Raw genomic sequence first — 14,564 nt, forward strand, 5'->3', positions numbered from 1 at the left:
GCAGTCATTAGGTGGATGTAGCAGTTGTGTGGTTGTGTGCGCCAATGGGTGAATGAGTCTTTACGCATACAAGTCAAAGAGTAATGAAGTGCACAAGTGAGTGTGTGAGTGAAAGAGATAGAACGGAGTCACCAGCAGACCCAGTGACTTTCCCAGTGACTCATTATGTGTGTAATTAAAGCACAGAGCTTTGGCCCTAGGGCTCCACTGAGCTGCACTCTGAGCCCCAGCTGCTAATGACGGCGTCCTGGACCTCAGAGAGATGGAGAGAGAGAAGAAGAGGCCGCCATAGAAGAGACATGGATTAGTCCACACAGGAGGTGCCCTGACTGCTACTCTCCTGTTGAGAGGTGAAAAGACAGAGGGGTCGATACTGTTCACACCCTGCTGAGATGTAATGGACAGTAAACCCACCTAACCTGGTTTTCTCTGGAGTTTATTCACCTCGGTGTCCTAAACAATGAAATGGAACAAATCCCAAGCAGCATCGACGGATTGTTGTAACAGTGAAGTACTGGAGACGTGCTGCTAGTTAGATTTTTAACAACATTACAAAAGTCATCAGTAACAGCTACTGCAATGTCAATACCAGAATTTAAAAGACCTGCAAAAACCTCCATTTCCCGACAGCTGCAGTGACTGGAATTGCTAGAATGGAGCTCTCGTCGATCTAAGGTGGAATTTTGTTCTACGAGACACATTTGATTAGAAAAAATATTTACAGGGTCGCAGTTAAAGTAGAGCTGTGCAAACTTAAGGCAATGAATAACTGTTTAGATAAACAGAAAATATGCAGGGAACTCATTTTCTAAAAGGAAAACAGTCGCCCCATCCCCCAAGAGTTAACACCATGTGACATGGTGTGATGTGACTTTATGTTCTCCACACAATTATAAAGTAAGGTGATGATTGCTTATTCCAGGCCAATGCTATTTCTTGTAAAGATGACTTATCAGTAGAATTCACAAGTAACATCACCATTGCTACATCACCTGGTTTTATGAGGTGTGTGAAAACTGTGTGAAACTCTCAGCAAATACTGGATGAACAGTTGCAAATGGGACGAGTCCTTATGACTTTTCATCCATTATCAGGTTAACACCTTTATTTGTGACCAAATACTTGTAAACAAGTCACATGCCAAAGTGTACTAGACCTACTGATTGTTGAGTGCTAATTAGCAAAATATGTGCATGTTAACGCACCAAAGTGAGGTGTTAAACACGGTAAACAATCCTGCTCAACATCAGCACCTCAGCATTGTCAGTGTGAGCATGTTAATGCAGTACGTGTATGCTGAAGATAGCATTTTTTCTCACAGCATCTCATAAGATCCAGCCTCACACAGCTGATGCTGTATGGTCACATGACTGTGTGTGGTTGGGATTTGCAGGAAAATGCAAAGGAGACGCAACTATTGCATAATGACTAGAACGAGAGCTGAATCAACCCGAGCATTTGAAAATCCACAGTAAATGTTGGTTTTGTTTATACTGGTCACTGAGGGTCAAACCGGAGGTCTTGGTTTTTTCTCTTTTACCCTCACATCACTGCCACTTTGTCCCGGCTTACTCCCCTGTCTTGGCACAGAAGAGAAGAGATAAGAAAACAAGAGAGAGAATAAACTCTCACATGTAGAGGCGGAGAAGAAGGTTAAGAGCAGAGGAGGCCCTTCAAAGATTTTCCTCTTCTAACTGGTGTTGGGCAGGGGCTGAGGGGGTTTTCTAAGGCGGTAACAGCAAGGAGAAAGGAATAGTGGTAAAAGCGAGACAGAGAGAGAGAGAGAGAGAGAGAGAGAGAGAGAGAAGGAGAGCTGGAGAACATAAGGCAGATTCCCTGCAGAGACCAGAGGCAGAAAAATAGGCTAAAATGTGCAGAGGAACCAAGCAAAGGAAACGTCCCCCTCCTGTGGATGAAAGGGCCAGAGAACTCTAAGCTGAGGGAGGGGGAGAAAAAAATAAAGAAGGTGATGGTGGGGAAGACTGAGTAGTTACTGGCATTTTCATTTTAAGCCTGTATGAAGGCTAATGACTTTGGACAGGCTGCTGAGACTGAGCGAAGATTCAGCAGGTGGTCATCACAAGAGTGGAGTGTTCCTGAGGAGACCAAGGCCATTTTAATTGGACGCTGAATAATGATATGACTAGTTCTCAGAGAGAGTAGTGCGGTGATGCTTTCAGTTCCAAAAGGCCAATTAGAGTTTACCTTGTAAAGGTGCACAGGTTTGTATTAGTACGACTCCTGTTGGACTCTAATTCTGTTGAGGACATATACATGCTGCCGTTACAGAGTGATAGCTTTGGAATAAGAGGCCATAATGATTTCATTTATGTTTACACCACTTGGTGGGTGTTTTCTTACTTATTGATCAGTAGTTTGTACTGAGAGCGGATTAACAAGGCAACACAATTTCCCTATGGGATCAATAAAGTTTTTTGAATCTTGAATCTTGATTATATGCACAAGTGGCATTATTTGACAACTTTTGCAGCCATGTTTTATAGGCACAATTTATCTTGCGTGTGAGTTAGGATGCACAGGCTGTCGCACAAATGTGATGAAACATTTTTAGGAATAAAACACCAACTCTGTGTTGAATAAATGCATTAAACCTGTGCCAATCAATCATTTAGTCTAAATGACAAGTTGCTCCTGAATCTGTAGGTTCTGACTCTGTAGTTTATAGTGTGTCTGCTCATTTTTTATTTTTTTTTTCAAGTTAATACGACTTCTGGTTCCATTCTAAGCTGTAAAAATACCATTCTACAAACCCGAAGGGCAAAGAAAGAAGCTACTAAACTCCACACACCACCCTTGGCCTCCAAATTCCATATATTTCAAGTGGGTGGAGAATCTGTGGAATAACAAGTCCAAATAAATGACTGGAGAAACATTATGAATGAAGATGCAAGAGCACAGGTGAACTGCATGTTACGGTTGAGCAATTAACATTCAATCACAAAGATGATTTGACTGGCTAGTGTTTCAGCAGCATCTGAAGTGACATCTGCTTTTGAATCTATTTGAAAAAAATTGTGATAGAAAACTGGATGAGCAACTCAATGCGGGACATGATCAGACAGTATCAGCAACCACAGGCCATTGACAATTACAGAGGAAAGGATTTTACAGTAGGGCTGCATTGCATAAGTCCCTCATTACAGAGACAAATTCAAATTTGAGAGTTCAGTGGTTTCATCCAATTCTGTGTTCAAAACTAAAGGCACTGGTCTGCAGAGATGGTGGGGAAAAAGTGATATGTCAATCAACATAATCTCAATAAGTGGCGCATGAGGCACACACCAAAAAAATGGTAGTGACCAGAATGCTTGACCTCAGGGGAGGGGCATTTTGTGTCCCCTTAGACGAAAGTCACCTTTATCCTATGACTTTTCTACCCCGATGGGAGTGATCTCATGCAGGTACTGAACGCTTTGCTGTTTTCTAAAAAATAAAAGCACCGTCGTGATCTCTCCAAACTTTCCCTACAAAGTAAAAGCACCTCTGTCCCGTGGCGTCAAAAAGCATCGGTTTGTCCGGTTCCTTTTGCGTTACATGCAGACACTTAAGGCGCCTGTTCACGTCTGTGATTGATGCTCAGAGCTTTCCGTGCTGTTAATGGCGCTTCAATATTTGATGCCTAAATCGATGACGTAAAATATAAAAAAAATAAAAAATTATAACTAACCCTAACCCCTTATTCTGAAATTGTTTTCCCAAATCGTAATGTAGTTTTTTCTGTGCATATAAAGTTGTTCCTGTTGTGTCAAAAGGTGACGCTCCAGGAGCCTCCAACACTGAGGCCAAAGTGCACCTGCAGCAGTTGTTCCCAGGGCGTCAAATAGTGTTGCTCCTGGATCATCCAATAATAACGCCCAAGGGTACCTGTGGAGTCAATATGATACGCCAAAGGACGTACAAAGCAGCACAATGTGAGGCCGTAGAAAGCGTCCGTATCTGGCGCTGAGGGATGAGAATGTGTTGAAACACCTTGGCCCCCAAGATTCTGTTCACCAGTGTGAACACATCGGCTGCCAATTGAGCTATTGCTATTAGCCGAAACATACAAATCACAATGATTTGAGGTAATATCACCGTCTGAGAGATGGAGAGCTGATAGAAGCAGCAGGATCAAAAGTCAGCTGCAGCGGGTGGATAATGTATGCCAGGCTATTTTCTCCACCATGCAAATGTGGTCAAACTATTTCTCCCAGAGGCGGTGCATGGCACGTGCGAGTGTAGAGCCTTGGCGCTCCAATCTTTCAGCTTATTAATTTCATATTTACTCATTTATTTTTAAATGTGTTGAGTGATGGAAATGCGGTAGGCTGCAGCTCAAAGGTGCTTACATGGCAGATGGGTTTAAAAGGGAAAGCGAGCGAGTGTCAGGGGCAGGATTTCAATTCAAAGTTGAGGGATCTTTTTCTTTTATTATGCATAGAAAGTGAGAATTAGTCATGGAAAGTTGACTGAGCCTAGATGGGTGCTGCCAATCTGATACACTTGTTTAGAATAAGGCTTAAATGCTCCAGCCAAGGGCACACTAACAACATTTTCTGAGGCTAGAAGACTTTAGCTGCATCTTTGTGTGTCTTTTGGAACATTCAAACTGTCACAGTGCGTTAGAAACACTCCAGTTGCTCGAACACAAACAGTTGAGGATGCGTTCTGACATTACAGTGGTGTAAATGCATCCATTTCTCAAGCCCACACAAGTGCTGTGACCTTTATTTCTTGAAGTGGAACTATTTTAGTCACTATGTGAAAGCAGCCACTTGCAGGGTCACAGTGGCAAGTCACAGGTGGGTGGGTCTATTCACATTCTCATCAGCGGAGAACTCACATCGAGCCACTTCCTCTATTTTTTTCCGTCCTCTGACTCTTGCTTCTTTTTTTTTGAATGATTGGCAAACAGCTTTAGTTGCATTTCCACCACCTGGATGGGACTGCTGCAGGGGCTATTCAGATTTGCAGGGTAGGAAAACACGGACAGATGCAATCAGGTTTGTTAGTGTAAATATAGGTCTATTATGAAATGAGGGCAGCTGCTAATTCCAAGTGATGAGTCAGTAAAATATGTTGTAGCCATGTGTGCAAGGTCACCATCGGGGGAAACAAAGCGATGGAACGGCTGCTTGTTATTTATTCCGCCCCCTAGATGAACTCTCTCAGGCATGAATATTCAAAATGCATGTTTACATCTCCACTCTGAAGTCAGTGTTGGGTTCACATAATCAACCCTCTTGCACTGCCTCTTCGAACACACACACACACATCAAAAACACTGCTAAACTGTTTCCTGTTATAGGATACGAGGGACTTTTTTGGTGTAATTTACTTTATTCGCCTCCGATTTAACTCGCGGCAGGCACAAAATGCAATGACAGTCAGGTTAAGATTTGTTAAGAACGATTCGTTGGAGGTTTCATGCACGTCCCAAAGTCTTTAGCTAAAATTGGTTGTCATCGATTTCAAAGACTTTTCGTCCAATTCTGTGTTCAAAGCCCACTGTTGATCCACTGATTAACATCATGTGACATAATCAAAAGGTTGCAGTGAGAGAGTTTTTCATTCCAAGTCCACTATATCATTACATTTGATCAAATAGTCATCAGCAGGGTTTGCTTAACAATAGCAACCCATGTGTTTCCTTCATGCTGTTGAAGTGATCACTACAAATCTGCAGGGCCACAACTCTTGTGGCTCAACCATGAACCTATCATCCCCCACTAACAGTGAGCAACCGATTCTGCATCTTTCCATTAGTAAACACAGCAATCACTCCCTCTTCATATCTTCGTACAGTACATACAATCCCCGACGTCTTGCTTACTCTTCTGCGTTTAATGGCAGTGTCTATTTGATGTCTGTGCAGTAACAATTTTGCCGAAAACCAATTTGTTAGTTGTCAGCCAGATGCCGCCCCCTTTTTTTTTTTTTTTTTTGGTCACGAAGCGATTTGTTCCTGTGAGTTTAAGGCTCTACTCTGTTGATACGTGCGAGAGTTTTCTTCCAGGGCAAACAAAAAGACAAAGCGAAGTAATTGGCTGCCAGTTTGCCTGTCTGATCGACCACAGACGGTTTCAGAGGCCTGAATATTTGCACTTTCAAACATCACAACACTATAAAACATCACAGTACTGACACCCACGTACTGCAGTTATACGGCATCTAATTTGCTCTCATCTGCGCTAACAAAGCGATTCTCCTTGGATAACATGGTTTTAGGGCACAGTAAACATCCTTACAACAGCAAGCGATTCAGAGAAACGTAGCGCTGGGTAACACTTTGCTCTGGGGACAGCATGATAAATAAAATTTGGTCTGTGTATTTAGAGGCGTCTGGTTGAGATTATTAACAGCTCACACAGCGATTAAGAAGTCGCCAGCGGCTGTGTTCCCACTTCCTAATTGAAACCATTCCTTATTTACTCATCTCAACTAAGGGGATCAGAGAGCAAGCAAAGACGGTTTCACTTTCCACTTAACATCTACTGCCGTGTGAACCACGCACACTCATAACAGCATTCCACTGGGAAAAGGGCAGGTTGCTCATGTTGCATCGGAATAAAGAGGGAAGGAGAGAAAAAAATAAATAAATAAATCGCAGATCACATAAGGATTAATTTTTATTTCTTAAGGCAGCCAGTGGTGGAGGAAGAGGCAAAAAGGCGAACATGTTTCATCACTTTATGACGGTGGCCTATTTCTTTGTGTTAATTCCTCCACGCCTTTTAACTTCTAAAGCTCTTGCACTGTGGCACAGTAGGACAGAGTGTGATTGAGAAATTTGGAGAAGTATTTTTAGCCAAAGCACTCACTTGCCCTACGGGAACAGCATATGATTTCCAACCCCCCCCCACTTCTTTCTTCTTTAGTGGTTTCACAATAAACCTCTGGATTTGTGCCCAGAAGGAAGAGTTAAGATCCGAACTGAATCAGCTCTCTATCCACACTACAGGAGCTGCTTCCTCACTGACACTAGCTGACTTGTTCCAGAAATCCTTTTTTGCCTCCTTTGCGGTTCGGATAATGTGTTCGGCGCCGTGAAAGCGAGCGACGGCATTATGTTACAGCCGGCACGAAAACGAAAAATGTCACAGGTGTGAGCTCTAGTGCCTGCAAAAAGGAGGTTGCAGAATAACTGATTCAATGCAAAAAGGATTAAAATATGCTTTTTCCTGATGAATTACACTTGCAAATAGATGGTGACATGAAATTAGGAAAATACAACGTGATGTCTTTTCTCAACATTTCAGAGACGTTTGAAGGAACAGTTCAGTAGCATCAGTGATGTACAGTATGTGCCAGGAGCTTATCTTATTATATCTGCATCCTCAAGATTTAGCGTCATAAAGTCCTAGCTTCCTTCAAGCTGAAGCATTTTCGACTCGGATGCATCAAGGTCAGTTTGCATCGGCCTGCATCCACTTGTGTGTTAGCACTGAATTTAGATGGAATAAAGTTTTCACCATAAAAGCATTAAACCGAAACATGCTAACACAAGGCAAAACATCTTCTAATGAAATAGGTTAGAATCAACCATATTCAATAGGTATATAATATTTTACAGCGGCTCTTCACCTCTTAGAGACACACACAGCAGCAGATACAGTGAATGAATTATTTACAAAAGTATTAAGAACATTCACAACCCATGAGCTTGTTATTGAAGATCTTTCTTTGCGCTGGCGAAATGTAATGTCATGCACAACTTATTTGCCGGGTGTAGAGATATTAACATCAAACACTCAGGATGTGTGAGAACGTGATGTCTGGTGTCAGGAGTTGAAATGTGAAATAACTAACTGAATGTCCTACATTTGGCTCCTGGAGAACAGTGGGAGACTGTTGCTCATACTTACTGTGGCCTACACTAATATTCTAAAATGCCCTGATGCCACATTCGACCGAACGCACACAAATAAACAGCAGCATCTTGCCAGGCAGCTCTGCTCACGCTCGCCCTGCGTCTGACCTCCCATTGAACTTCTATACTTTGACTTTTCCCATGCATCTGAACCTTTCGCTCTGTATAGTCTCATTGACTCTAATTAGCCATAGCAACATTTCCCACGTCTTGTGACAGTTCGTTCTGAGAACCAGACCGCCTCTGCCTTTCTCTCCCCGCTCTCTCATTCTGCATCCAGCTCTTTGTCTTGGCGCTCTCCCACGAGCCCCAGCTGTTTGACCTGTGGTAAATGTCGCCTGTGCAGCAGACTGCAGGGATCCCAGACAATATGCATCCAAAGCCAAGGGCCAGTTCCCTCGTAGCCTCTCTAACGTTCTCTCTCCTCTGTTACCACCTCTCTATCATTTCTTCCTCCATATTTCCTGTCCATACTCCTCTTCCTCTTCTTCTCGTTCTTAGGCTTTGTATTTTCTAACTAATAGCTCCCATTCCTGAACCTGTGCCTCTATCTGCCTTTCCACACTCATTACCATACATCCTGATTGGCTGATGTTGCCTGACAGAAGCTGTGTGTGGCTTGTTGTAACACAGCTGGCCGCTCTCTGAACGGGGCCCATCACCAGTGGCTGTCTGCTGCAGGTTTACATCCCCAGGAGAGGTGGGAAGGGAAAATAACACTGAGGAAAAAGCTTTGCACAGCAAATCTGTCGCAAACTTTTTATTTTAATAAACAGTCGGACACTCGCTGATTGCAGCTAATTAACGTCAGGCCTCTGTTCGCTCTACTTGGACAGTTAAGTTGAGCCGAGATGGAATGAAAGTATGTGTCATAATATAGAGAACTGCTGTGATACAGTACCTAAGCAATCAGCTCTGATTGGATTTTGATCCACTCTTATTAACTCTCAGATTGAGGAGGATGCAGTGAAAAGCAAGATGCTAATTGCCAAAACAAACTGGGAATGACTCTAAAATCAGTGTTGCCATCTGAATTGCTAATTTTGTCTAGGTTTTCTTTTTTTTTTTTTTTTTCCATCAGCAATTTTCTTGTCTGCTGATGTGGTGCCTCTTCATCTATGTTGTGCTGATGGGCATTATCTTTAATAAATGTGTGTGAGGTTAGGCAGGTCTTGTTGTAGGAAACCTTTCTACAGTACTGAAGACCTCATATACCTGAATGAAACGACAAAGAAATCAAAAAGGAGCTAACTCCTGAGAAAATGGACTCTCATTTATGTCATTTGCATACTGTGACAGAAATAGTGCAGATACCGAGAAGTGCAGCGGAAAACATTTCTCAAGTGGCTTCTTCTTGTCAGTTTACTTTAGAATTACCTGAAACTGCTCTTTTCCCGCATGAACACCCGGGTAAGTATATCTATGCTACACTGTTTTAGGACTCAACTGGAGACACTGGCAACAAATTTGGAAAATATGGGACATTAAGAGCGATCAAGACAGCAGTATATACTGTGTAAATGGTAGCGCCTGGTCAGGGAATAAGGGACAGGTGTGAGCTGACAAGTCAATGAGGGTCAGAAGTACAGAGAGGAATAAGATCAGGTGACAGGTGCAGAAGGGAAAGGACTATGGAAATTTAGAGGTCAAGAAAAATGTGAAGCTGAATACTTCCAAACGTCAACCCAGTGACAGTCTTATAATAATCAGTATTGTCTTGGAGACTCGGTGGCGATTGGTGCATTATGAACACGATCAAAGACGATGGCTGAAAGGAAAGAAAATCAGAACTATAGTTCGGCTGGATCTGTTCGACAACAAAATGTGTACTGTAAACTGCCATCAGAACTTTATCCAGCAACGTCAGTGGGAAAACTGCGCAAAAGCAGCAGAAAGTAGCGTCGTCTCACACGGTCCCTCTGTTTTTTTGCGTTTCTCAGGTGGGACGTCCACGCTGCGTCTGTCCTCGGTGCGGGAACTTCCGGGTCAGCTGCAGGAGCTTTATCAGCAGGGCTTTGTTCTGGCAGCCGTTCACCCGTTCATCCACCCCTGTGGTCCAGAGTCCAACAGTCCACAGCACCAGCTCTACAGGGCCATACTGGTTCGACTCAACGATGGGTAAGGGCAAGATAAGAGCGAGCTGACGCATCAAATTTGTGTTTTTCTTTATTGGTGTTACTACAGTATAAAGATGAAGGGGTCAAAGTAACAGTTTCTACCCACAAACTAATGGAAACACAAGCATCCACCTTGGTTTCCTGTAAATTAGCAACAAGGGCATCAGGTTTAATCTCCTGTGAAATATGCAAAAATATTATTAGCAAATTATTGTTCATTGTGTTGTGTAATGAAGAAAATCTTTGGACAAAAGTGAATAAATGACAAAAAAAAATGGGAGCAGATCAGTTAAAACTGAGTTGCATGTCAACTCCGAAGACATTTAGATGCTTTGGAATTTTTTTTTCTGCTAAGGAAAAGTAAATAATAATCTAGTTGTCCAACTAAACAAGTTAGCCCCGAGAAGTAAGTCACACCATCTAAGTGAAGCAAAGGTTATACATACAGGAAAATTGTTCAGATTGCTAATGTACTTGTGTGATTATACAGAAAGAACAAAATCTAATTGGTGGGAATGAGATTTTGCTGTGTGTTAATGCATTGGATGGTGCATACAGTAAAAGGTACGCGGGCTCGTAATTTATATTTTTACAGCATTATCATGTTTCAGTATTGTATACTTTGTGTGGGAGGCTCGTTTGCAGATGATTTACGTCACCACAACCACCACAAAAGAGCAGAGGCTCGTCACATATATGTAATCAGTCGCTCAGCCTTTCAGTGCGGCTTCAGCATCTGCACCAGCGCATCCCAACATGTGTTTGTGGCTCAGCAAGCCGTCATGTGGGCAGCCGCCTTTGGACGTGAGTCAGCAATAATCTCAGTCCTCTATCTCCAGCCAGCCCTTTCAAATCTCCAGCCAAAAACCAGCTGCATGGCCCAATGTCACTGCTGCCCACTATATCTGCCCTCCAGCCTTGTGCCTGAGCCCCCTCTGTCCTGGGAACTGTGGGGGTGGGCAGGAAGCACAGTGGCAGGTCCAAGGTTTGGTTGAAGGGGGGTAATGGTTGCTTTTTTATGGCCTGAATTATCTGAAAGGTTTCTTTCTCTGGACCTAAAGAGAAACATTGGCTTGGTTTTTACAGATATTCATCCTCAATATTGATTATGTGTTTGACGGCCCCCAGGGGGTCATGAAACTTGAGCCTATTCAGGACCACGCACTAAAAAGTCAGGTTTGGTAAAAACATGACAATCAAAAAGACTGAATCTCAGCAGAAGTTTTTGTCTTGTTTTGTTTTGTTTTCCTGGCTTCAATGACACGTAGACAGGTGAAGTCCAGCAACCGAAGCCCCAGTGGCTGCTCTGTCTGGATGTGAAGCCCAGCGAACATCCAAGCATGTTTACCAAAAAATGGATGTGTGTGTGTGTGTGTGTGTGAGTATCATGCTCCTCTCTTAAGAGGTCAAAAATCCAGCACTTGAACCTTTTCCCTCAAATGGACAGTACATTTGCCTCTGCCTGTATAGTATGTGACTTCATGTGCATGTGTGTGCATGTGGGGGACATTGTTCTGGGCACATTTCGAGGCCAGAATCCATCACCGGTTGACGAGAATAAACACAACACCACGGCTAATAATCTACATTGACATTTTAGTCGTTTAGCTAATGCTCTCACCCACAGCGACAGCACAATAACTGCAAAAACCAATAACCAATAACATGAGCAACTAAGAGTAAGGAGTGTAATAATCAGAGCTACTGTGCTCCGACAGTTCGGCTGCAGCCAGAGTGATCACGTAAGAAAAAGCCACACAAAAGACAGGACTTTGTTGTTGTTGTTGTGCGAAAAAAAATGAAAAGAGGATCAGGTACATGACTCAGAAGGAATTTAGATAAATTTAAGATAAAATAGGATGAAACCATGCTGATAGGAGAGCTGGGTGTAAGAGAATGTGCACGGATTAAAGAATAAGAAAAACTAGAATGGAAGGAAAAACTTGTAAACAAGTAAAATATTAGACAGGAAGTTACTAATTGGTTTGTGTAAATGTTGATGTAATGTACAACAGTGACGTTGGTCCCCTAAGTAATACGTACCGTACGTCTCACAATACAAACTGTAAACTTTGTAGGTACTAAATCACGTGACGGTAGTTTGTGGCAATGAAAACAAAGGAAAATGGCCGACATTGTTTACATTTTCAGTGGAAAATGCTAAATTTTATGTCCATAATCTTTGTTCAGTGATGGCTACGTATGACCAACCACATTAGAGCAGACAGCATGGCCTGTTAAATATTACAACTGTTATGGATTAGAAAAATAATTTTTTATACCAGAATATTTTGCATGTATGGTAATCGTTGTATAAAAAGAAAGAAATTTTTAGATCATTTGACGCTAATTTAAGGGAAAGGATATTTTTATCATTTATCTAACATTTAACATTAGAATTGTAAAACATTTCACAGTTACTAGAAGAAATGGACAGACTCCAACGTTTTGGACATTTTTTTTTTTATCAGAAACTGGATCAATATGGTGCCACACTTAGGATTTGAGAACAACTTTGTTATGAACTAATGTTATTTTAAATATGTATTGACCTATGGTGGCGGTGAACAATCACTTTCCTCAACACAACTATGTTTAGTAATATGTCTGACCCATTCCTGTTTAATAATAATTATTCAATAGCAGTGCTCTGACCTGCTTTAAAACATTTTTAAATGTATAACAAAAATAAAAATAGGGCAAGGACAACGAGGTAAAAACAACAACAAGCAGAAATACATAATGGGAAAGTTAAAAAGGGTCCCGCGTTTCAGATAATTACACAGTTCACACTGATTGCGCGTGGTTAAGGCTTTGTGGTCCGTCAAGGTTTTGTTAATGTGCTGCATAAAAGATACACGAGACAATATTTGAAAAATTAAAGAAAAGAATACTTAATAAGAGCCCAGTCTAATTTGTATTAGCACAGAACTTTTCTGTAACCGATGCCCATTGTAGTGACTTCTTTAAGGATTGTTTAAGCACAGTATTGTGAGCTCGTACAGCTCATGTTGGGACACTGGCACATTTTGCGTTGCGGACAAACGTAGCTGACTCACAATTTGAGGTCGTACCGTGTTGGCTGATGATAAATTAGTTTTGCAGTTGAGGAAAAATATTTCTTCCTCTTTTTCCCTCATTCATTTTGGTGTTGTGAAGAAGCCGTCTGCTGCTTGTTCTTGTCTAACTGCAAGAGAAACAACCTCCACAGACTGAGATAATTCATCCCAGCAAACATGACAACTTAGTTTTGGTAAAGCTTTCAGTTTTATTGTCATTTATTTAAATTTAACCAGAGTTTAGCGGTGCTAGGCCTGAAACCCATAAAATCAGGTCCCTTTAGCAAGTTTTATGAGATGTTTACGATCTGGTTAGGTTTAGTTAGGTGAGGGCTGCAGCTGTGATCCAAAGAAACCAGCATTGGACGTTGGAATGAAATGGGATTAAAAGTCAAACTATCCATCGCGACCTCCTCCTGAAAACTGTTTCGTGGCTTTATACCACTTCTTCACTTCTGGATAACAAGCCGTTAGTGGTTCAACCCCAAGAGGTCACATTTCAGGAAAATATAACCACGGGCTGTTTGAACAAAGCCCTGTTTTTGTTTGGTGAGGGCTGACTCATCCATTAAAACGATAGACAAGCTCTGAGTCACCGTCTGAAAGTAAAAAAAAATAAATAAATAAAAAAGAATTGCAAAGCAGAGCATGTTTTCATCAGCTGCCTTTATGCAAATGTATTCAAGAAGGTAGATAGAGGATATGACAACATTACATAATCAAGCACAAGTAACCTTGATACATCCCAGCATTTTGTTGCTGCATGCCACCTAAGATTGGCATTCAAACTGTTTCTCAGTGAGTGGATTAGTCTGTTCTGACCCATGTGGAATAAAATGTACTGTAGGGGGACACATATTCTGTAGTGGAGGCATTTAATGCATGATAAAGGAGACACGCTTTAAAATCCAGATACATTTTGCATAGGAATTTATGCTTTTATTTTGGATGCCTGACATAAGTCCTGACTTCGCAGCTCTATTAGAAAGAGGCGTAAAAAACAGTTTGAACACACCCATTATGGAGTAAACACAAGCTATCCATGCTTTAGAAGGTCATAAAGTGCATGGCATCTGACCCTACCTTTCTGCAGATGGTGTCCATTAGTAATCACCTCCCATGCTGCACCTTCACTTTCAGCCGGCACAAACATTTTTACAAACAGTCCAAACACTCTTTAGCTCTTTGCTGCTGCAAAAAAACCACACAACAGAAATATTGATTCTGTGTGAAAAGGCTTCGGCTGAATGAATGCCATCTGTCTCTTAAAAAGAGGTGGATGCTTGCCTTGCTCCGAAGAAAGAGACACTGTGAGGGAGAAAGAAAAGAAAATCCGAGCTGGAGAGAGAAGGGAAGACAGAAGGTGGATAACCAGGATAATAGAAGGAAAAAGAGAGAGATACTGAGCGGAAAGGGCAGCGAAGTCTTCCATCCTTTGATGGCCCTGACCGAAAGCAGGCCCCAGCCTTTTTCTCCAGTGTCTGTCACCGTGGAGACAGATGCTCACATCAGCACCAG

The 14,564-nt window shown here is 42.0% G+C and overlaps 1 protein-coding gene across 2 annotated transcripts in view; it reads left to right on the forward strand.

Annotated features, from left to right (window-relative positions):
• LOC137131099 (raftlin-like) overlaps positions 1–14,564 on the forward strand; it is an 82,896-nt gene that overhangs the window by 27,330 nt on the left and 41,002 nt on the right. For both annotated transcript variants that reach the window (XM_067511926.1, XM_067511927.1), the window contains exon 3: positions 9,811–9,988. In XM_067511926.1, the coding sequence (XP_067368027.1) occupies positions 9,811–9,988 (178 nt within the window). The remainder of the gene's footprint in view (positions 1–9,810; positions 9,989–14,564) is intronic.

The sequence above is a fragment of the Channa argus genome, chromosome 7, assembly GCF_033026475.1.
Source record: "Channa argus isolate prfri chromosome 7, Channa argus male v1.0, whole genome shotgun sequence".
Classification (NCBI taxonomy): Eukaryota; Metazoa; Chordata; class Actinopteri; order Anabantiformes; family Channidae; genus Channa; species Channa argus.